Source organism: Microcaecilia unicolor, chromosome 3 (genome assembly GCF_901765095.1).
Source record: "Microcaecilia unicolor chromosome 3, aMicUni1.1, whole genome shotgun sequence".
Classification (NCBI taxonomy): domain Eukaryota; kingdom Metazoa; phylum Chordata; class Amphibia; order Gymnophiona; family Siphonopidae; genus Microcaecilia; species Microcaecilia unicolor.
The window spans coordinates 85402990-85425773 of record NC_044033.1 but is presented as its reverse complement, the minus strand read 5'-3'; the positions used below and the strand labels follow the sequence as shown (position 1 = coordinate 85425773).

General features: G+C 45.0%; 1 protein-coding gene across 1 annotated transcript in view; it reads left to right on the top strand.

Annotated features, from left to right (window-relative positions):
- Window positions 1-22784, top strand: part of WDR43 (WD repeat domain 43) — a 187135-nt gene that overhangs the window by 147754 nt on the left and 16597 nt on the right. The window contains exon 15 of the mRNA XM_030196135.1: window positions 20989-21102. Within this exon, the coding sequence (XP_030051995.1) occupies window positions 20989-21102 (114 nt within the window). The remainder of the gene's footprint in view (window positions 1-20988; window positions 21103-22784) is intronic.

The following is a 22784-nucleotide window of genomic DNA, read 5'->3' as shown; positions in this document are numbered from 1 at the left end:
GAATAACATGGGGATGGGGTGGGGACAGATTCCACTGGGATGGGGCAGGGATGGGGACAGAGCCCATGGGGACAAACTTTGTCTCTGTGTCACTTTCTGCATTGAAGCCTGTTGATGACTTGGACTTTTATTTATGTTTGAGTGATGCAGACAATGATATTTTGATTTTTTGGAAAAACAAGCAAACATGCTGGCCACGACTAGCAAAATTTGCATGAGGGATCCTGTACATCCTGCTTACCAGCACATCATCTAAAAAGACATCTTCCATATCATCAAGCTGATCAATCCATAGACTGGTGGGTTGTGTCCATCTACCAGCAGGTGGAGATAGAGAGCAAACTTTTGCCTCCCTATATGTGGTCATGTGCTGCCGGAAACTCCTCAGTATGTTCTCTATCTCAGCAGGTGGTGGTCACACACAGCAGCAGCTCTGGCTAGGCCTCCAAGCCTAATTTTTAGGTTTTGTTGAGTGCCTGGGGTTGAGGGCTCTTTTGAGCAAGTGCAAACCTGGTGGTGCCAGGTCCCTCCTTTTCTCCCCCCTCCCGCTGGCTCCGTTAAAAAAAAAAAAAAAAAAATTTTAAACGTCCTTAAAGGCGTTTATTTCGACGTTTATTTAAAAGTTCATTGCAGCTACTCACTGGGACACCAGTTCGTTACAGCTCGGAGCGGACAGCAGGTAATTTTTACCTTTTTATAGCGGGCAGGGGGTTCCCCGATTCTTCTCCTCGTGGCATATGGCGTCGGAGGGCGAGGGCGCAAAGGGTCGCTTCCCGGATCGCTTGAGCGCTTCTAGAGGGGATGCGGGGGTCTTACAGCCTGATTCGCCCTTGTTGGGTGACAGTTTCGTGACCGATGAATGTCCCGGTCCTTCCTCCGGCGTGGCGGTTTTTCCCGCCATAAACGCCCATCCCCCGCTCCTCGCCTCCGCCATCTTGGCCGGCCACGCGGCTCGGACGGCTTCTTCGTGGGCCGCCCTTGAGGTTGGAGACATTAATGCAATGAACGCCCTTAATTTGGGCGACGGCACAAAAGCGGCTAAAGTTAAGCGCCGTTCTTCCCGCGCGGCTCCTTTGCGGAGTGTCGCGCCGGACACCATTTTGGATGCGCAGCATGTCTCTCCCCCGCTCTTGCGAGCGCCGGTTGAGGGTGCGTCTAGGGCTGTTGCCCAGGCTGCGGAAGTGCACAGTCTGGGGGGTTTCTCCCCCGAGTTTGTTTTGCTGCTGCATCAGGCTTTCCTCATGCAAAACGCTGCCCCTGCTCCCTCGTCTGGTAAAGAGGTTGAGGTTCCCAGAGGTAAACGCCCTCGGGTTGATTCCCAGGCCTTGGAGGAATTTGTCTCCTCCGATGTAGATGAGGGCAGCGTGTCTGAGATCTCCCAACGGTCCTTTGCGGATTCCTTGGAGGAGACGGATCCCCGCTCGGATGGAGCGGATGACCCCTCTGCAGCGCGGCTTTTTAGCCCAGGGGATTTGCCCAACCTGTTGTTACAGGCCATGGACACTTTGAAGATTTCCTCTCCGGAGGACGTCTCTCCCTCAGCCCCTGTTGGCTCTGCCATTATGCTGGGGACGAAGCGCCCGCCTAGAACCTTCCACGTGCATGATGCCATGCACACCCTAATTTCGGCTCAATGGGATGTCCCAGAAGCGAGCCTTAAAGTGGCTAGGGCTATGTCCCGCCTCTATCCTTTGGCTGTGAGTGAGCGTGAGGCCTATCTGTGGCCTACCGTGGATTCTTTAATCACTGCGGTGACTAAGAAAACGGCGTTGCCGGTGGAAGGTGGCACGGCCCTAAAGGACGCCCAAGACAGAAGATTGGAGGCGGCCTTAAGGTCGTCCTTTGAGGCGGCTGCTTTAAGTTTGCAGGCCTCAGTTTGCGGCTCCTATGTGGCCAGGGCGTGCCTGACTATGGTGCAGCGGGCTTCCCCCTCGGATCATTCCTTGAGGGCTGATTGGCCGGCCCTGGAATCGGGCTTAGCCTATTTGGCAGACTTGCTGTATGATGTCTTGAGGGCCTCAGCGAAAGGCATGGCTCAGACAATCTCTGCGCGGCGGTGGCTTTGGCTGAAACATTGGTCTGCTGACCACGCCTCTAAATCCTGCCTGGCTAGGTTGCCTTTTAAAGGCAAGCTGCTCTTTGGGGTCGAGTTGGACAAAATCGTGACCGATCTCGGCACGTCTAAGGGCAAGAAATTACCAGAGGTCAGGGCTCGGGCTAGTTCTCGTCCCGGTACCTCCAGAGGACGGTTGCAGGAAGCCCGTCGGTACCGCCCGGGCAAGTCGGGTTCCTCTGCCCCCTCTTCCTTCAAGAGGAATTTCTCCCCCAAGCAGCATTCCTTTCGCAGAGACCGCCGTCCCGGAGGTGCTCCCTCCGGTCCTCCCCCAGGGTCTCGTACCCAATGACGGGGTCTTGGTCCACGCCCCAGTGCAGATTGGAGGACGGCTGTCCTCGTTTCTGGGCGAGTGGACCACAATAACTTCAGACGCGTGGGTGCTGGAAGTCATCAGAGACGGCTACAAACTAGAGTTCTGCCGACCCTTAAAAGACAGGTTTGTACTCTCTCCCTGCAAGTCTCCGGTCAAAGCTGTGGCAGTGCAGCAGACCTTGGACAATCTGATCCGCCTGGGCGCGGTCGTTCCGGTGCCAGAAAGTCAGCTTGGCAAGGGACATTACTCCATTTACTTTGTGGTACCAAAGAAAGGAGGTTCTGTCCGGCCTATCCTCGACCTCAAAGGGGTCAATCGGGCCTTGAAAGTGCGGCACTTTCGCATGGAGACTCTCCGCTCTGTTATAGCGGCAGTGAAGGCAGGAGAGTTCCTGGCATCCTTGGACATCAAGGAAGCGTACCTGCATATTCCCATCTGGCCTCCTCATCAACGCTTTCTGCGTTTTGCAGTCCTGGGATGACACTTCCAGTTCAGAGCCCTCCCTTTCGGGTTGGCTACTGCTCCGCGGACCTTTTCCAAAGTAATGGTGGTCATCGCGGCCTTCCTACGAAAGGAAGGGGTACAAGTCCATCCTTATCTGGACGACTGGTTGATCCGAGCCCCCTCTTATGCAGAGTGCGGCAAAGCTGTGGACCGGGTAGTTGCTCTTTTGAGCTCCCTGGGATGGATCATCAACTGGGAGAAGAGCCAGCTGCGCCCGACTCAGTCCCTGGAGTACCTGGGAGTTCGATTCGACACCCAAGTGGGCAGAGTTTTCCTGCCAGACAATCGGATTGTCAAACTTCAGGCTCAGGTGGACCAGTTCCTAGTAGCCTCTCCCCTTCGGGCTTGGGACTATGTGCAGCTGTTGGGCTCTATGACGGCCACGATGGAAGTTGTGCCCTGGGCCAGGGCTCATATGAGACCACTTCAACACTCTTTGCTGCAGCGCTGGACTCCGATGTCGGAGGATTATGCTGTGCGCCTTCCCTTGGACCCAGCAGTGCGCAAGGCGCTGAGCTGGTGGATGCAGACAGACAAGTTGTCTGCGGGAATGCCTCTGGTGACCCCAGAGTGGATTGTCGTCACGACGGACGCCTCGTTGTCGGGCTGGGGAGCCCACTGCTTGGGAAGGACAGCGCAGGGGCTCTGGTCTCCTGCAGAGGCAAAGTGGTCTATCAACCTCCTGGAACTCAGAGCCATTCGGTTGGCGCTTTTGGAGTTCATCCCGGTACTGGTGTTGAAGCCTGTACGGGTCCTGTCGGACAATGCCACGGCTGTGGCCTATGTCAACCGCCAGGGAGGTACCAAGAGCGCCCCTCTAGCCAAGGAGGCTATGAATCTTTGCCAGTGGGCGGAAGCGAACCTGGAGCAGCTTTCAGCGGCCCACATTGCCGGAGTCATGAATGTCAAGGCGGACTTTCTCAGTCGCCATACCTTGGAGCCCGGAGAGTGGCAGCTATCTGCTCAGGCGTTCTTGGACATCACGAAGCGCTGGGGCCAGCCGAGCCTAGATCTGATGGCGTCATCGGCCAATTGCCAAGTGCCGCGCTTTTTCAGCAGAGGACGGGACCCTCGATCCCTGGGAGTAGATGCTCTTCTCCAACAGTGGCCGACACAAGAGCTTCTCTATGTGTTCCCGCCCTGGCCCATGTTGGGCAGGGTGCTAGACCGGGTGGCAAAGCATCCCGGCAGGGTAATCCTGGTGAGTCCGGATTGGCCCAGGCGTCCCTGGTATGCGGACTTGATCAGGCTCTCAGTCGACGATCCTCTGCGGCTGCCAGTGGAGCAGGGCCTGTTACATCAGGGTCCCGTGGTGATGGAGGATCCCTCCCCCTTTGGTCTTACGGCCTGGCTATTGAGCGGCAGCGTCTGAGGAAGAAGGGCTTCTCAGACAAGGTCATCGCCACTATGCTGAGAGCGAGGAAGCGCTCTACTTCTACTGCTTACGCCAGGGTTTGGCGTATCTTTGCAGCGTGGTGTGAAGCAGGCTCACTTTCTCCCTTCACTGCTCCAATTTCTTCAGTGTTGGCGTTCCTGCAAGAAGGTCTGGAGAAAGGCCTGTCGCTCAGTTCCCTTAAAGTCCAGGTAGCGGCTCTGGCTTGCTTCAGGGGCCGCCTGAAGGGTGCTTCCCTGGCTTCGCAGCCAGATGTGGTGCGCTTTCTCAAGGGAGTTAATCACCTGCGCCCTCCTCTGCACTCAGTGGTGCCTGCGTGGAATCTCAACCTGGTGCTAAGAGCATTGCAGAAGCCGCCTTTTGAACCCTTGTCGAGGGCATCTCTGAAAGACCTGACGTTGAAAGCAGTCTTTTTGGTGGCTATCACTTCAGCCAGAAGATTTTCTGAGCTCCAGGCGCTCTCATGTCGAGAGCCTTTTCTGCAGTTCACTGAGGCAGGAGTGACTATTCGCACAGTGCCTTCCTTCCTGCCCAAGATTGTTTCTCGCTTCCATGTGAATCAGCAGCTCTGTCTCCCTTCCTTTCGTAGGGAGGACTACCCAGAGGAGTACTCTGCTCTTAAATATCTGGATGTGAGATGAGTCATCATCAGATACTTGGAAGTGACCAATGATTTCCGGAAATCGGATCATCTGTTTGTCCTGTTTGCAGGTCCTCGTAAGGGTCTGCAAGCTGCTAAGCCTACAGTGGCAAGATGGGTCAAGGAAGCCATTGCAGCGGCTTATGTGGCCGCGGGGAAGGTGCCGCCTATCCAGCTGAAGGCTCACTCCACGAGAGCTCAGGCGGCCTCGATGGCAGAGGCCGGATCCGTCTCCTTGGAAGAGATATGCAAGGCGGCAACTTGGGCTTCGGCTCATACATTCTCCAAGCATTACCGTTTGACTGTGGCTGCACGGGCGGAGGCCCGGTTTGGAGCTTCAGTGTTGAGGTCAGGGATTTCAATGTCCCGCCCTGGGTGAGTACTGCTTCGGTACATCCCACCAGTCTATGGATTGATCAGCTTGATGATATGGAAGGTAAAATTATGTATAATCATACCTGATAATTTTCTTTCCATTAATCATAGCTGATCAATCCATAGCCCCTCCCAGATATCTGTACTGTTTTTATTCTGGTTGCATTTCAGGTTCAAGTTTAGTCTTCAGTTACTTCAGAAAGACTTCGTGTTCAAGTTTTTTCACTTGGATTCTTCAAGAGTTAAGACGAGTTTGTGTTACAGTGAGCTGCTGCATTCCTCTCCCCTCCGTTTTACGGGGCTGGATTGAGACTTAAAATTCTGCCGGCACTCCCTCCCGCTTCGTGCGGCTGTAGGGCAGCTTTGTACCCCTCCCGCTGCGGCGGTGTTAGGGTCAGTCAGCTCCTCCCGCGGTTGCGGTTGCAGGATAAGCCAGATCCCCCCGCATCGGCGGGTGTGGTGTCCCTCCCCCGCTCCGCGGGGATGAGCTGGACGGATTCCCCTCCCCCACTTGTGTGGGGATGAGCTGGGTTAATTCCCCTCCCCCGTTTCGGCGGTGGTGAGCTGGGCAGAGTGTCCCTTCGTGGGTGTAATTCTCTAAGTGCTGAGTCCTGCGGATGGAGCTTTGATATCGACATACTGAGGAGTTTCCGGCAGCACATGACCACATATAGGGAGGCAAAAGTTTGCTCTCTATCTCCACCTGCTGGTAGATGGACACAACCCACCAGTCTATGGATTGATCAGCTATGATTAATGGAAAGAAAATTATCAGGTATGATTATACATAATTTTACCTTTGATTGCAGGAAGGACTGTGGAAGACAGGAGAGTTAGACTGAATACTGAGATTGTTGATGACTTATTATTCATCCACAGATGAAAAATCATAACAGCGCTTCATAGGGCGTATTTTCCCCTCTAGGGTATACAGAATGGATTGTATTTTGTGCCCATGGACATTTTAACAGGATGGATTAGGATTCCTTGGGGTAGTAGAAATCAGCTTTTGTTGGGGTTGGAAGGGTAGAGGGTGGTGGTGGGGGGAAGGGTTATTATAACTGCTCGCTGTTATTATTGTTTTCTATTTGTAATTTACAAACAGTTGCACAGCATATTGTTCCTTTTTATACTTTAATAAAAAGATTTAAATATAAAATCATAAGTGTTTGAGGTTTCTGCAGATGAGGACAGAGCTTGTGGGGATGGGGACAGAACCTGCGGGGACAGGGCAGGGATGGGGACAAAGTTTGTCCCCGTGTCATTCTCTACAATAGAGATCTTATTACTCTTAGGCATAGGTATTCTCCACCCACCCGCTTCTCCAAATTGAGACAAGGTTCTCTCTCCTCCAGTTCAGAGGCCTCAGAAGTATCAGCCTGCTGGCAGCCAAACCCAGGGATGGGGTTTTGACTGCTCAACATGAATATAGCATTGGTTCTCGTATTCGTTCTGGATGTCCTACCTGTAGGAGGGAAGCTAATTTTATATTTTTTTTATTTATTTGCAAACAGGTGGCGCACTATAACAAGAAGGCAAGCGATCTGCAAGATTCAGGATGGCAAAAACAATCACACCACAACATAAATTAAATTTTAAAAGCCCATATGTTTCCATGTATATAGTCTAATTCATCTCTTTGGAAGTTTTCATATTTATTCAATTTTAGATTCCTTTTAAACTATTCTAGGATTTTCTTATCCTTCGTGTAACAAATCAAAATGCCGTCATTATCTTTGAGAAAGCTAAATTCCACGTCCAGTTCCTCCTTCACCCCGTCTTCCTTTGTGCACATTTGTATCGATAAAATCATCAAATCAAGAGAATATTAAGAATATGTTCCCACTGTTTCATAAAAACATCTGTAGACATTGTGGATGGCTTTGTAATACATAATCCTGTAGGTATTCTTTTGTAACAGCAATTATCAAGCCGTGTGGATCCATGTAGTTCCATTCGAGTTATATACTTGGTATGCTGTTTGTTTTTTCTATATTGGATCTTGCAGATCGCTTGCCGCTTTGCCTTTTGGGATCTTCACTATTAAGCATGATGTCCTTCTCCCCTTGGATGGACATTCTGAGCTTTCATGATAATTTAATGATGATCGACTCAACAATCTTTTGCCAGAAGAACCTTCTTTAAAAGAGAGGGCAGTGGCTATTAAACTGAGTAAACGTATGATTTCAATGGAACTATGTGGATCCACATTGCTTAATTATTGTAGGTATAAAATACCTAGAGGACAATGTTTGCAAACAATGTTTTTATGAAACAGTAGGAAGCTATTCTTTATGTTCTCTTGATTTGATAATTTTTACCGATACAAACTTGCAAAAAGGAAGAAGAAAAGGTGAAAGAATAACTTGACAGGAAATTTAGCTTTCTAATAGATAAAAACATAAGAATAGCCATACTGGGTCAGACCAATGTCCATCTAGCCTAGTATCCTGCTTCTAACAGTGGCTAGTTCAAGTCACTAGTACCTGACAGAATCCCAAATGTTAGCAAGATTCATGCTACTGATCCCAGGGTCAAGCAGTGGCTTTCCCCGTGTCTATCTCAATAGACTATGGACTTTTCCTTCAGGAACTTGTCCAAACCTTTTTTTAAAACCTAGGTACACTAACTGCTGATGCCACATCCTCTGGCAATGAGCTCCAGAGCTCAACTGTATCTGTTTAGTGAAAATATTTCAGTCATAGTTTTAAAAGTAGTACTATGTAACTTAAGTGTCCACTAGACTTTGTACTTTTTGAAAGAGTAGAAAGTTGATTTACGTTTACCTGTTCTACACTATTCAGTATTTTGTAGACCTCTATCATATCCACCCCATGTTTTGATTTGTTACACAAAGATTAGAATTAAAACCTAGGTCAATTTGAAAGGGATCTAAAATGAAAAATTCCAAAGAGATGAATTAGACTATAAAAATGGAAATGTATATCCGGGCTTTTAGTATTTTATTTATGTTGTGGTGAATAAATCTTGGTGATGGATGTTCTGTGTTTTGGTCTGCTATTTGTTTCTGCCACTGTAACCTCAAACAGGTGGATTATTTGCTATTTGCTTTTGCCACTATAACCTCAAACAGGTGGATTCTCAAATACTGTGTTCAGTTATTGGATTGATTTTCAGATTGTCCATAGAGAGCATCTAGATTAAGCTAGGCCAGTGTGGGCAAACCCATTCTACTACAGGAAAGAGGACATGGATTTTATTCCAAGTATTTTTTGATCACAAAGACAGGAGTATTCCACTCAATCCTAGTGCACAGGGCCCTGAACAAATATTTTGCCAAACAAAAGTTCAGGATGGTCTCTTTGTTTTCTGTTACAACTTCTTCAAGAAGAGAACTGTCTATGATCTCTGCATTTAAAGGATGCTTAACACACTCATACACGTTCAAGCCACAGGAGGTAATTGTGATTCATCATAGGAAAACACTATTAGCAGTACTCTGTTCTGCTGTTTGGTCTGTTTGGTCTCATATCGGAGCCTCAAGTATTCACAATGGTTGATAGTCATCGCAGTGGTGCATCTGATTCCCTGTGTGGACCATTGGCTGGTCAAGTGCACAACTCAGGAAGAAGCTGAAAGATCTGTGCAACCATTTGGATGCTAGATTTACTAGGGTTTGTTATAAATTATCCCAAAACACATCTAGAGCCTGCTCATAAATTGGAATTCATAGGAGCCTTCCTAGGCTTGTCACATAACGGCAGAGTGCTACTCCTAGTGCCCATCTGAGGTTAACCCTGTGGCCTCCTGGAGGGTTTTATCCAGTACTGCCCACGCTCGCCTGCACCTGCGCATATGCACCTACTATGGCATACCCACCATTGGGTCCCGCTTGCCTCTGGCGAGTCTCCCACCTGCAAGTTATTCCCCAGTGGTTTCTAGGGACACTGGGAGCTGCAGTCCTGGGGCCTCGCAGTTCCAAGAAAACACAGACCGAGAACACAAACTGCCACATGTAATTAAACTCTGGAATTTGTTGCCAGAGAATGTAGTAAAAGCAGTTAGCTTAGGGTTTAAAAGGGGTTTGGATGGCTTCCTAAAGGAAAAGTTCATAGACCATTATTAAAATGGACTTGGGGAAAATCCTCTGTTTATTTCTAGGATAAGCAGCATAAAATGTATTCTACTTTTTTTGAGATCTTGCCAGGTACTAGTGAAGAATTAGGGGTTACAGAGAATGGGCAGACTGGATGGGTCATATGGCCTTTATCTGCCATCATGTTTCTGTGTCTCTATGGATTGGCCACTGTTGGAAATAGGATGCTGGGCTTGATGGACCTTCGGTTTGTCCCAGTATGGCAATACTTAAGTACTTAGTCCAGGACAACAGAGCTAACAAACTAATGAGTTTATTATCAAAAAAGTAGAACAGTGAATGGTAAAAGTTTTAAACCGACAAACAGCTTTTTACTACCTGGGGAGATCAGGGAAGGAAACTGCTCATACGAATTGAACAGTGTCTTAATGCAGAGGTCTACTCCCTCCACACTCCCAACTAAGACTGGGGAGTGCTAGCACATTCTGGGCTAGGTCTTTGACTTCAGGGCCAATTGGGGCACAGAGCATTAGCACTGAGAATGTTTGGCCAACGACACTGCAGGTTACTTTTCTCCTCGGGGGCTTTCCTCTTTTCTTTGGGGAAGGTAAGCTACTATGAAAACAGACATGCTGGCCAATCAAGGGAAATACACTGAAGGGAAGAAAAGTGTCATAAGGCAGCATTTATCAGCTACTTATGTAAACGAGAAGGCTTTTAAAGGAGCTTAATCTTCACATCGCGGCTGTAATTTTTTTACAGACACGCTCACTTATGAAGAACCCTTTTATTCTTTGAGACATTGGACCTATACAATTTGCATACTGCAGAACCAAACCCTGACCCTGAGGCAGGCGGCGTTTTACGCCGAAGCATGGCCCATGTCAGGTCACCTGGCAATAAAGGACTGCTGTTATCTCAGTCTTGAAGGCCCAGTGTTGCTTTTTTTGTTTGTATAGGGCAGCATTACAAATCACAAAGCATGAGAATTCCCTGTTTTCACCACAACTTGACTGAAGCAACTGCCTTTATTCTGCTGCAAAGAATAACCAACTTAATTTCCATTGTGGAGGAAAGGAGTGTCAGCAAGTATCAGCTGGTCAAGTTGTTGAGGATGTTAAGCCACATGGCATCGACAGGTCATGTAACTCTAATGGCATGCCTTCTTTTGAGGCAAGCTCAATGAACCCTTTCTATCCAGTGGACTCTGTTCATGTGGAGTCTTTAAGATGCCATCTCTCACCAGTCCTCTATGGGTCTCGCTGTCCTGGTTAATGATGGAATCCCCTTCCAAATCCTCCAGTCCAAGTGACCATAATGGATACATCCAAAATGAGCTGGGAGCTTATTTAGAGGCTTCATGCTCAGGTTGTCAGGTCTGCTCAAGAAAGTCATTAGATAAACTTCCTAGAGCTAAGAGAAATACAGAATACTCTCTAAAGGCTTGCATTCTTTATTCATATTTACTGTACTGCTACTGCTGAGAGCAGAACTAAGGGGTTCACAAAATAAATGGATAGGTTCGCCAACAAGTCATTCTAGTTCAGACAACTAGATGGCCATGAATTTATATTAGCAAGCATGGAGGAACAGGCTTGTACTTCCTGTGTTTCGAAACTGTCAGAATTTGTAAATGGGCCATTTCTCACAGAATGATTCAAGAGGCATGTATTGGCAGACAAGAACAGTACCCTGGCAGACACTGAGTTGAGGCCTCTGGCCCGGTAAGTGGACACTGGACAATGAGGGTGTTCACTGGATTTTTTGGAGTGGTACACCCCCTTGATAGATCTTTCGCTCTAACAAGAGGGTTCCTTATTTTTGCTTCTGGCTATGGAACACATGGCAAGCTAGCCTTTGATGTTTTCCTTCATAATTGGGGGGGGGGGGGAGAGTCTTCTGTACCCTTCGTGGCGAAGACCTTTCTGTAGCTCAATAAAGACAGGGGAACCATGATTCTCATAGCCCATTATTGGCTGATACAGATTTGATTCCCACTTCTGGACATTTCCATCTGAAGTCCTATGAGACTGCAATGTTTTCCAACACTGATCACTCAAGATCAGGGCACCCTGTTGCATCCCAACTTAGTCACTAGCCCTTACTGCTTGGGTGTTGAGAGGTTGACATAATCTTCCTTGTCCTTGCCTGACAGTGTATCATAAGTCTTGATAGCTGCCAGGAAGGGTTCCACTAAGAGGGCATAAAATTTTAAATAGAGGAAGTTTGTCATTTGGTGTAAGGGCAAGACTGTAGATCCCTTTACTTTCCAAACCCAGAAACTGCTTATATACCTTCTACAATTACCAGAGGCAGATCTCAGGACCATCTGTGTAAGGGTACACCATGGTGCAATTGGAGCTTACTAGGTAGAAGATAAACATCTCTGTACAACTTTTAGTTCACTTTATTCATCTTTCATCAAGCTTCCTGCTGTGATATGAGACCTTAGTGGTGTCTTAGTTTTACCCACCTTTCGTGCCACTAGATGCCCACCACTTGAAGTACCTGACCTGGAAGCTCTTATTTTTAGTGGTGGTTACATCGGTGCTCAAGATTAATGAGCTCCAGGCCCTGGTAGCTTGTTCACCTTACACAAAGTTTAATAGAGTGGTTCTGTGCACCCATTTGAAGCTTGTTCTTAATGTTATGTCAGAATTCCATCTTAACTTGTCAATAGTCCTTTCAACATTTTTTTTCTAAACCACATACCCATAAACATAACAGGATAGTGCATACTTTGGACTGCAAGAGTGCCTTGGCCTTCTATCTGGAGCAGCCTGAAGCCCATAGGAAGTCTGCCCAGCTTTTTGTTTCTTTTGACCCAAAAAGGTCAGTGGTCTGCTATCAGCATACGCACTCTTTCCAGTTGGTTAGCTGACTGCATTTCCTTCACTTATACTCGGGTGGGGCTGTCTCTGGAGAGTTATGTTGCAGCTCATAATGTAAGAGCTATGACTGTGTCATTAGCCCACTGGAGATCAACCTCCATAGAAGAGATCAGAGATCTGTGCACAATGTCATCCACAAACTACCAAATATCACAAGCCTATCTCCTCAATTGGAATTCTAGGAGATCTGCTAGACACAACTCTTGCAAAATCATTTCTCACATAGGAAAATACCAATATTCTGGTGCCCATGGTTCAGGAGATTCTATTGCATTGGCAGACTGGTATGGGTCACTTTGAGGTTGTTAGGCCACATAGCCTCAACAGTACACTTAACTCTTGGCAAGTCTCAAAATGACAGACCCAATGGATCTCAGGGATTGAAGCCATCCAAAGGTTGCAGACATAGTCTGGATTGGCAGACCTCTCATACGCTCTCTCTTAGTGGATAGATAATTGAGTGGTAAAAGGTACCCCCTTTTGATCTGGTGCAGATGTTCTCATGATCAAAAACAGAGAATGAGCCTCTTAAGTAGACAAAGGAGTGATGAGCCCAAGAGAGGACACTGAAGCCACAGAAGTTCCACGAGATACTTTGTTGAAATCCAGTTCTGTGATCTGTCTTGACTGTGTATGTATAATGGTTCCAACAACCCAACACAACTATGTTTTTGGTGAAAGTGATTACATACAGCCAGTGGAAAGAGAAAAATATCAGCTGACTGGTTTATAATGGGCTAGAAAACCCAGATATTTAAGTCCTTTCTGGTGGGTGTCAAAATATTTAATCATTCTGACTTCAAAGGTCTTACGTTCCTGTATTGTTTGAAAGTTCCCTTTCAGGATTCTTACCATGAAATCACTGGTACAGTGTTCTGGTTTTGTAAAATGCTGCCCCACGAGGTGACATCCTGATTGCTACTAGCATTTTTCATATAGTGTCTATGTAAATTAAATCTCTTCTTTAGCATCTGACTTGTTTCTCCAATGTAGCAGCCTTCGTTGCATTTTTTACACTCAATGATAAATGCCACATTGGAAGATGAGCACATAAAAGATTCCTTAATGTTGAATATGTTTCCTTTGTGAATGACCGTGGGGTCCTGTGAAATGTTTTGGCATAGTTTGCAGCTGGGTATATTTCAAGGATGTGTGCCATTCTCTTCTTTTTGAGTCTGTGTTGAGAGCTTATTTCTAATTAGCTTGTGTTTTAAGTTGGGTGGCTGTCCCAGCACTGGTGGGGGTGGGAATATCTCGTTCATCCTCCTGGAGTAGAGGCTGTAGATCTTTTATGATTTTTCTTACTTTTTCCAGCTCTGGGTTGTATGTCACTATAAGGGGGATTCTGTCTGTGGCTTTTTCTTTCTTTGTACTGTAGCAGATTTTCCCTGGGTATTTTGAGGGAGGAGGCAGTATTCTTGGAGATTATTTTGGGGTTGTAGCCTTTCTGTTCGAAGGATGCATTCAGGATTTCAAGGTGTCTGTCTGTCTCTGTCCCCTGGGTCAGAGCAGATACGGTGGTATCTAGTGGCTTGGCTGTAAACAATGGATCTTTTTGTATGTGAAGAGTGGAAGCTGGAGTTGTGGAGGTAGCTGCATTTGTCTGTGGGTCTCTTGTATATGGTTGTTTGTATATAGCCATCGCTGATTGAGACTGTGGTGTCCAAAAAATTGACTTTTTCTGGGGAGTAATCAATTTTGAATCTGATTGTAGGATGGTATGTATTGAAGGAATTGTAAAATTGTTTGTTTCTTCCCCCTCAGTCATAAAAATGTCAGCGATGTACCGGTAGTAGTTTAGGGGTTTGGTCTGGTATGTATTCAGAAATGTCTCTTCCAGCTCAGCCATAAAGAGGTTAGCATATTGGGGTGCTGTCCTGGTGCCCATCGCAGTGCCCATTATTTGTAGATAGATATCATTATTAAAGCGGAAATAGTTGAGTTAAAATAAATTTGATTAATTTTGTAATAGTTTCTGGTGAGTATTGATTGTCCAGTGTGGATGTTTTTAGGAGCTTCTCACGTGCAGCTATGCCATCCGCATGGGAAATGTTGCCATATAGTGATTCTACATCCATCGTGACTAGAAGGGTACTTGGTGGTAATTGCTTGATATTTTTCAATTTATTCAGAAAGTCTGTGGTGTCTTGTATGAAGCTGTTTGTTTTGTGCACAAGAGGTTTCAGAATCCCCTCTTCCAGATATTTCCTCCATGAGTGTGCCAATACCCAATATGATTGGTCTGCCAGGGTTTCTAGGTTTGTGGATTTTGGGTAGCATGTAGAATGTGCCCACAGAAGGCTGGTTTGGTATGAGTTTCTTCAGATGTGGCTGTACTTGTTTAGGAAATGTTCTGATAAGGTCTTTCAGCTGCTTTGTATAATCCTGTGTGGGATCCTCAGTTTCCTGTAGTATGTATTGTCTGAGAGCTGTCTGTGCCCTTCTTCAATGTATTTTTGTGTGTCCATAATTACCACTGAGTCTCCTTTGTCTGTGGGTTTGATGATATTGCGTTGGTTCGTTTGTAGAGTTGTTATGGCCGCTCTTTCTGGTGGAGTAAGATTGTACAGAATTTTCTTTTGTTTGCTGGAAAGTTGTGATTTTACCCTATGTCTGAAGCTTTCTGTGTAGTTGTCCAGCTTGTTGTTTTGTCCATCCTGTGGGGTGAAATAAGTGTTCTTTTGTTTAAAACTGTATTTTGGTCTGTTGTGAAAATATGCCTTCAGGCCCAGTTTTCTAAAGAATTCTTCCAGGTCTAAATATAATTGAATTTCATCCAGCTTGCTGGATGGGCAAAATGAAAGTCCTTTGGAGAGTACAGAGACTTCATGCTGTGATAATTGATGGTTCGATAGGTTTATTATCCCCATTTGATCTCTCTCCAATAGTGTGGTCAGTGGTTTGTCTGCAGGGTCTTTGCAGAATTCCCTGATTTCTTTGTTTGGGCTCTGATTTTCACATACCTCAGATGGATTGGAAAGTGTATCCAAGTTGTCTGGGAATGTTAGTTCTGCAGTGCTGTTTCTGCTCCACGATAAGCTGTTTTTCTCTCTGTGATTCTGCAGGAGAGAAGACAGCTTTATTTCTTTTTTTTTTTTTTTGTGGATAGCGATGTATTGTTTTTCTCCTTGGATGTTCTTCAGGTCCTCCTTAAGTTAGCTCATACGGTGCGGATGTAGTTCCTCCATGTTCCTCATGATTTCATCCCTTTGGGTTTTTATCATTTTCTTCTTGTAGAATTGATGTATAAGTTCATTTCTCAGTTTCTGATTAGTGCGTTTGCAGAGATTCTCTGCATAGTCAGAATTGTAAGTAGTTGCCAAAGGATTTTTGATCCTCAGTCTTTTAGGAATGATGTCATTCTTGTTGCAGATTGTCAGAAAGTAAAGATGTTCACTTTTGTTTCTTCCATAAGTTTGTTCATTTGCTTTTTCATGTGGCTGTATGCAGTATCTTCCATCCTGAGTAGAGAAGTGTGGTAACCGTGTTATTCCACTTTTAAAGGTAATCAGTGTGTTTTTTCTAATGAAAAAGGTGCGGGTACTCAAATGCAAGCCCACCCTTCAGGGGTGGGGTGATCATTGAGGGACCCACCCCACAATAGCCAGGCCCCTTGCAACCAGTCACAGAATCTATGACAAGGCAGAATTGGTGTGTAGGGCCTGAGCTCTTTCATTAAAACTTGGAGACCATGGGTTAATTTTAGCAGACAAAGGAAAAAGGTGCCGGTACTTAGTACCCCTCAAAAAAAGCCTTGAAGGTAATCAATAGAAATAAAACATGGAAAAGAAAATAAGATGATACCTTTTTTATTGGACATAACTTAATACATTTCTTGATTAGCTTTCAAAGGTTGCCCTATGTCAGATTGGAAATAAGCAAATGCTGATAGATGACGGTATATATAAGTGAAACATCAAAGTATTTCAGTGACAGTCTAACAGGATGGGGGTGGATAGGTGAGTGACGGGAAGAGTAGAGTGGATGAGGGACAGGGAGATATGCATGGAGATAGGGTGACAAAGCAGTACAATTTTAAGGTTTATAATGGGCTAGAAAACCCAGATCTTTTAAGTCCTGTCTAGTGGGTTTCAAAATATTTAATCATTCTGACTTCAAAGGTCTTATGTTCCTGTATTGTTTGAAAGTTCCCTTTCAGGATTCTTACCATGAAATCACTGTTAGTGTTCTGGTTTTGTAAAATGCTGCCCCACGAGGTGACATCCTGATTGCTACTAGCATTTTTTATATGATGTCTATGTAAATTAAATCTTTAGCATCTGACTTGTTTCTCCAACTTAGCAGCCTTCGTTGCATTTTTTACACTCAATGATATATACCACATTGGAAGATGAGCATGTGAAAGATTCCTTAATGTTTTTATTTTAATGTTAAAAATCTAATCAAACATCTTAAAAGGGCATTTGTATAACTTAAACTATGATTGATTGGGGGATGAGGATTTTTCTAATTCTACGCCTATTGTTAAAACATTGAAGCCTGACTGTTCACTTTTTTTGGGATATCAGGGGTCTGGTGTATTTCAGTTGTATTGTGTTGTATTTTTCTTGGTGCTCTGATTTTCAATAAACTGCTTTTACAAATTTAAAAAAAAAAACTTCTAAACCATGAATCTATACAGGACTGGGGAGCCCATGTAGATGGTTAGGTTTATCAAATTTTTATACCATTGTTAGACACAGAATTCATTTAAAAGTGTTTACATTTAAAAAAGAAAAAGAAACAGCAAGAACAATAGATAAACAGAAAATACAATTATACAAATGTCAGCACTGGGCTCCATAGGGCCTGAATAAATAGCCTCAGGGTCTTTTAATCTGCTCAGTAGAAACTTCATCAGATAAATTTATTGGAGCTAATTGTGGTATGGAACATTCTAATGGCTTTCTGAGATAGATTGGCTAACAAAATATTCCTGGTCTACACAGACAAGCAGGTAACTGTTACATCAACAGGACATTATTATCTCCTGTGCTGAGACTGTCGGGATGTGAAATTGGACCTTCTTGCATGGAGTGACTCTGAGCCACATACCTGGAAGACAAATAGAGCAGTGTCCTTCAACCTCACAAGTGGTGTCTGGACTAGTAGGTAGCAAAGACAATCTTTCATGAGTGGAGCATATCTGTGATAAATCTCTTTATCTTCTCAGAATAGAAAAATTCTTCTATTGATAGGCTAGCTTTCCATGAGATCCTTTCAGATTGGGGAGAAGGGTCTTCTGTATACATATCCTTCAATTCTGCTCATAACACACTCCCTTCTAAAATTCAAGCAGAATCGGGAACACTGATTCTCATAGCCTCCTATTCGAAAAGGCAGGCCCGTTTTCTCTCATTCAGGAGTTATCTTTAGGGAGACGAGTCAGGTTGGAGAATTCTCCATTGTTTATGCAGGCTGAAGAACAGTATTGCATCTTAACTTCAGGTCCTCCTCCCTGGTAACCTAAATGTTGAGAGAGTAAACTAATTTTACCAACCAAAGTGGCTCAATAATTTAACAGTTGCTATTCATCTTATGTGAGGAGGAAAAAAGCCTCTGTATTCCCATTTCAGTACATACTTGTGTCTGTTAAACCGGGATGGAATCTTCATAGGCTAAAAATACCTCCTCATAACTTTAATCAACGAAACACATCAATCACATCACATTTGACAAACACTTATCTTTAGTGCCGCCCATGCAGTTGCAATTTAGCAAAAGGGAAAAGTGAGGTTTTTGGAATCGAGTGGATTACAGGAACTGAGGCATCATGGTTTCACTAGAGGCAGGTCTTTTCAGACAAATCTGATTAATTTCTTTGACTGGGTGACCAGAGAGATCAAGGGGAGAGTGCTAGATGTGATGTGTAGTGTATTAGATTTTAGCAAAGCAGTTGGTGCGCTTTCACTTAGATGACTTCAGTATGGGCCCTGAAGTGACTGACTGGGTTAGGAGCTGGTTGAGTGAAAAGCAACAAAGGGTCATGGTAAATGGAGCTCACTCTGAGGAAAGGGATGATACCAGTGGTCTTCCGCATGTTCAATTCTTGAGCCGGTTCTTTTTAGCATTCTTGTAAGCAATACATTGTAAGCATTCTTGACCATGTTTCCCTTTATCCTTATTGCTACCACATATCCATTCCTCTCCTTCTATGCCTACCTCCCAACGCTCATTTCCTTCCGCACCCAACTCTTCCTATGTTCAATTTACTTTTCCGTTAACCCCATTAATATTGCGTTTACTACTAATTGCTTACTCTTTTTACGACTTTGTAATTCTTTATATTGTTACTATGTAAGCCGCATTGAGCCTGCCATGTGTGGGAAAGCGCGGGGTGCAAATGTAATAAATAAATATAGCTGAAGGGCTGTTTGGTTAAGGTTGGGCTTTTTGCGGATGGTTCCAAAATCTGCATTAGAAGTAGACATCCTTGCTGAGATGAATAATACGAGGAAGAACCTATCAAAGTTTGAAGAATGGTTCAGAATTTGGTAGCTAAGATTTAATGTTTAAAAAATGCAGGGTCATGCATTTGTACTGCTAAAACCTGAGGGAACTGTACTGTTGTGCACAAGAGTAGCAGGAGTGTTGTATTTGATGATCTTAAGGTGGCCAATCAAGTAAAAAAAAAAGGTGACGGCGAAAGCTAGAAGGATGCGTGAGTGTATAGGGAGAGGAATGACCAGAAGGAAAAAGGAAATAATAATGCCTCTGTATAGATCTCTGGTGAGATCATTTATTATCTCCCTATTGGTTTGCGCATTTGTCAGCCTCTACTTTTGCTGTTTTGCCGAGATCATTTATGTACAATTCTGCAGACTGCAGCTTCAAAAAGATATAAACAGAATGGAGTCTGTTCAGATGGTGGCTACTAAAATGGTTGGTGGTCTTCATCATAAAGCATATGTGGACAGACTTAAAAGATCTCAATATGTATACTTTAGAAGAAACCTGTACTCTACTGAATGCAGGCAGTGTTACATATCAATCCTTTACTGGAACCTTAATCTCCAATCACACTACTTTTCTCAGTCCCAGCAATTATTTCTCTCATCACTCCATCTTCACTCTTCAGTTTTCTCACAAACAATTTCTAAACAATTTAACTCTTGCCTCAGTAGTGCTAATTGTCCAGCAATGATTTATGGCAATTAAAACAGCACTAAATTCTTCATAGGCTTCAATTCATTTTCTAAACTTCTTTAAGGTACTTATCTTAAGTATGTACGGACTGGGGGCATACTTAAGATAAGTATCTTAAAGAAGTTTAGAAAATGAATTGAAGCCTATGAAGAATTTAGTGCTGTTTTAATTGCCATAAATCATTGTTGGACAATTAGCACTACTGAGGCAAGAGTTAAATTGTTTAGAAATTGTTTGTGAGAAAACTGAAGAGTGAAGATGGAGTGGTGAGAGAAATAATAGCTGGGACTGAGAAAAGTAAAGTGTACTTTAGAAGAAAGACAGGAGAGGGGAGTTATGATAGAAACGTTTAAATACCTACGTGGCACAAAAGGTGAGTCTCTAAGCTCTAGAATCAGGGGACATAGGATAAAACAGTAACCTGAGGAAAAGCTTCACAGAAAGGGTGGGGAATTCATCAAATAGTTCAAACAATGATAATGTCACACTTGGACTACTGCAACATCATTTACATGGGTTGCAGTACTGCCATTCGTTGTCATCTTCAGACATGCAAAATACAGCTGCCTGGCTGATATGTAGAACCTCTAAATATGAGAACGCCAGTCCATTATTCTGCAAACTACACTGGCTGCCAATGGAAGCTTTAGCTGTCTTAAAATTGTGTTTTATCTTTTTAATTTTACATGGTTGCGCCTCTCTATATATGCTACTTCTGATTAAGCTGTTGGAGAAAAATTATTTATACGCTTAAAGACCTTTCTTCTCACTTCAATTTCCTTCTGTTTTGGGGTTCATTAGAAGACTAATTTTGGCTAGGGTTTACATATTGGGCTGAAAAATGGTGGAACTTCCAGCATTTATTTGTTGTGAATTCAATTATAGGACCTTTCGTAAACTGCTAAAAACTTGGCTGTTTTTAAAATTTTAAAAATATAGATTTTGTAAGTTCTGTTTTGTATTTATGTGAGCTTGGGAGTATGTCCTCCCTTATTTCTGTTGTTAGCCATGCTGAACTATTTTATGGTATGCGTGGCCTAGAAGTCTTAACTGTAATGTAATGAATTGCCTTCTGGTGGAAGTGGTTGAGACAAAAAAAACTATCTGAATTCTAACAACCTTGGGACAAGCTCATAAGATCTCTAAGGGAGAGTAGATGGCATGGATGGGTAGAATGGATAGGCTTTTTGGTCTTTATGTTCCTTTATTTTTCTCTGTTTCAGTGGGGGTTTTTTTCTTTTTTAAACTCCTCTTTATCATCCCACCTAGCCAAGTCCCACCTCCCCCACCCCTAGTCTACATTTCATGCACTGTGTTGTGGTTTTGCATGTTCAAAGACAACCTTTCAGATCGTGCATTGATTTTACTTCTAATTGCATGACATGACTGTGCTGGTTCCCTTTTTCAGAGCATGGTAACTGAACCTGCTACACTAAAAAGCAATAGAAAAATGTGAATGTTCAGAGGTCCAAACAGATAAGAAAACAAAACAGGAATTGAGAGGACAGCACAGCTCCCAGTTAACAGTTCACATGTGTTTCTGCCCTTTGCAGCTACCAGACTTGGCTCCACAACTGGGGACATTGTACCAGTTAATGGAAAGTCGTGTGAAGTCCTTGCAGAAACTCTCCCGTCTACATGGGAAACTATACCTGCTGATCACACAGGTGAGGAAAGGACAGGGATCGGTGCTTCATATTAACTCTTAATAGTTCAGATTATGAGGTGCTTTGGAAAGCTAGAATTTTTATAATAGATCTCTCCTCCATAATCTTGTACCATTCAGATCTGGCTTGGGTTGGTAGTGAGCAAAAGGTCCTACTATTTGCTATGAGAAATCGGTCTCTGTCCATTTGTCAGTGGGTGTATGTTGACATCAAGTCACTCCACAGATTGGGACCATTGGCAGTATGAGAAAAGAGGCCAAAGCCTGCAAAGGTTGGAAATTGACTTACTCTCAGAGTTGGTTCATTAAGGGCAGGGTGGAGAAGCTTTTTTGCCATTTTCCATGGCAATGCCTGTTTCCTTGTCATCAACAGCAGATAAATCCATTAACTGATGGGTTGTATCCGCCTACCAGCAGGTGGAGATAGAGAACACTGAAAGCACATGGTGTTCCTGGATGCCCACCCCCCTTTGCCTTCAGTATATCTCTGTCTCCCAGCAGGTGTGAACGTTGCTTTCTCAGCTCCTGGATTTCTGCCTGGGGTGGCTCCTGTGCTTTGCCAGTATAGCAGGGGGGGTGTTGTGGCTGGTGGTGCCCACTTTAAAGGCATACTTGGTTTTCCCTGTCCCTGCCTTACCCCATTCCCCTTCCTCCCGGAGTTCCTCTGTGGCTGCCTGCTTGGGACTTTGTTCAGCTCCTGGAATCGATGACGGCCCCCATAGAGGTGGTTCCCTGGGCGAGAGCTCACATGGGGCCGCTGCAGCTTACTCTGCTTCAGCAATGGTCTCCGATTTCCCAGGAATACCAACGCAGACTAAGGTGGCTTCCTGCGGCCCAGCGCAGTATGAATTGATGGCTTTCCGACAGCATGCTGTGGCAGGGGGTGTCACTGGCTCTTCCGTTTTGGTGTCTGGTGATAACGGATGCCAGCCTTTCGGGCTGGGGAGCTCATTGCCGGGGACGCTATGCTCAAGGTCTGTGGTCCACCGTGGAAGCGGGATGGTCCATCAATTACTTGGAACTGAGAGCGATATTCCAGGCTCTTCTGGCCTTTCACAGGACGCTGAAGGGTCTTCCTGTCCGAGTTCTGTCGGACAACACGACAGCAGTGGCCTACATCAATCGTCAGGGTGGCACTCAGTGCAGGGCCCTGGCTGCAGAGGTATCTCAGATCTGCGACTGGGCCAAGTGCCACCTAGAACTGCTGTCCGTGGCTCTCATAGCCGGTCAGAGCAACGTACAAGCCGATTTCCTCAGCAGACATCAAATCAACCCGGCGGAATGGGAACTGGCGGAAGTTTTTCTTCAGATTTGTGCCAAATGGGGGACTCCAGACTTTGGACCTCATGGCATCAAGCATAAACGCCAAAGTCCATCGCTTTTTCAGCAGAAAGAGAGATCCTCGCTCGGCGGGGTTGGATGCCTTTGTTTCAACCATGGCCCTCGGGCCTCCTGTATGTGTTCCCTCCTTGGCCCTTGATAGGATGAGTGCTACTTCGGATTTGCCTGCACCGAGGATTGGTGATTTTCATCGCCCTGGATTGGCCAAGGCGTCCGTGGTATGCGGATCTCCAGCGGATGCTGATGGACGCGCCTCTTCCTTTGCCTCGGGTTTCGAACTTTAGTTCAGGGTCCGGTGACTATGGAAGATCCTTGCCGCTTTGGTCTTACGGCCTGACTTTT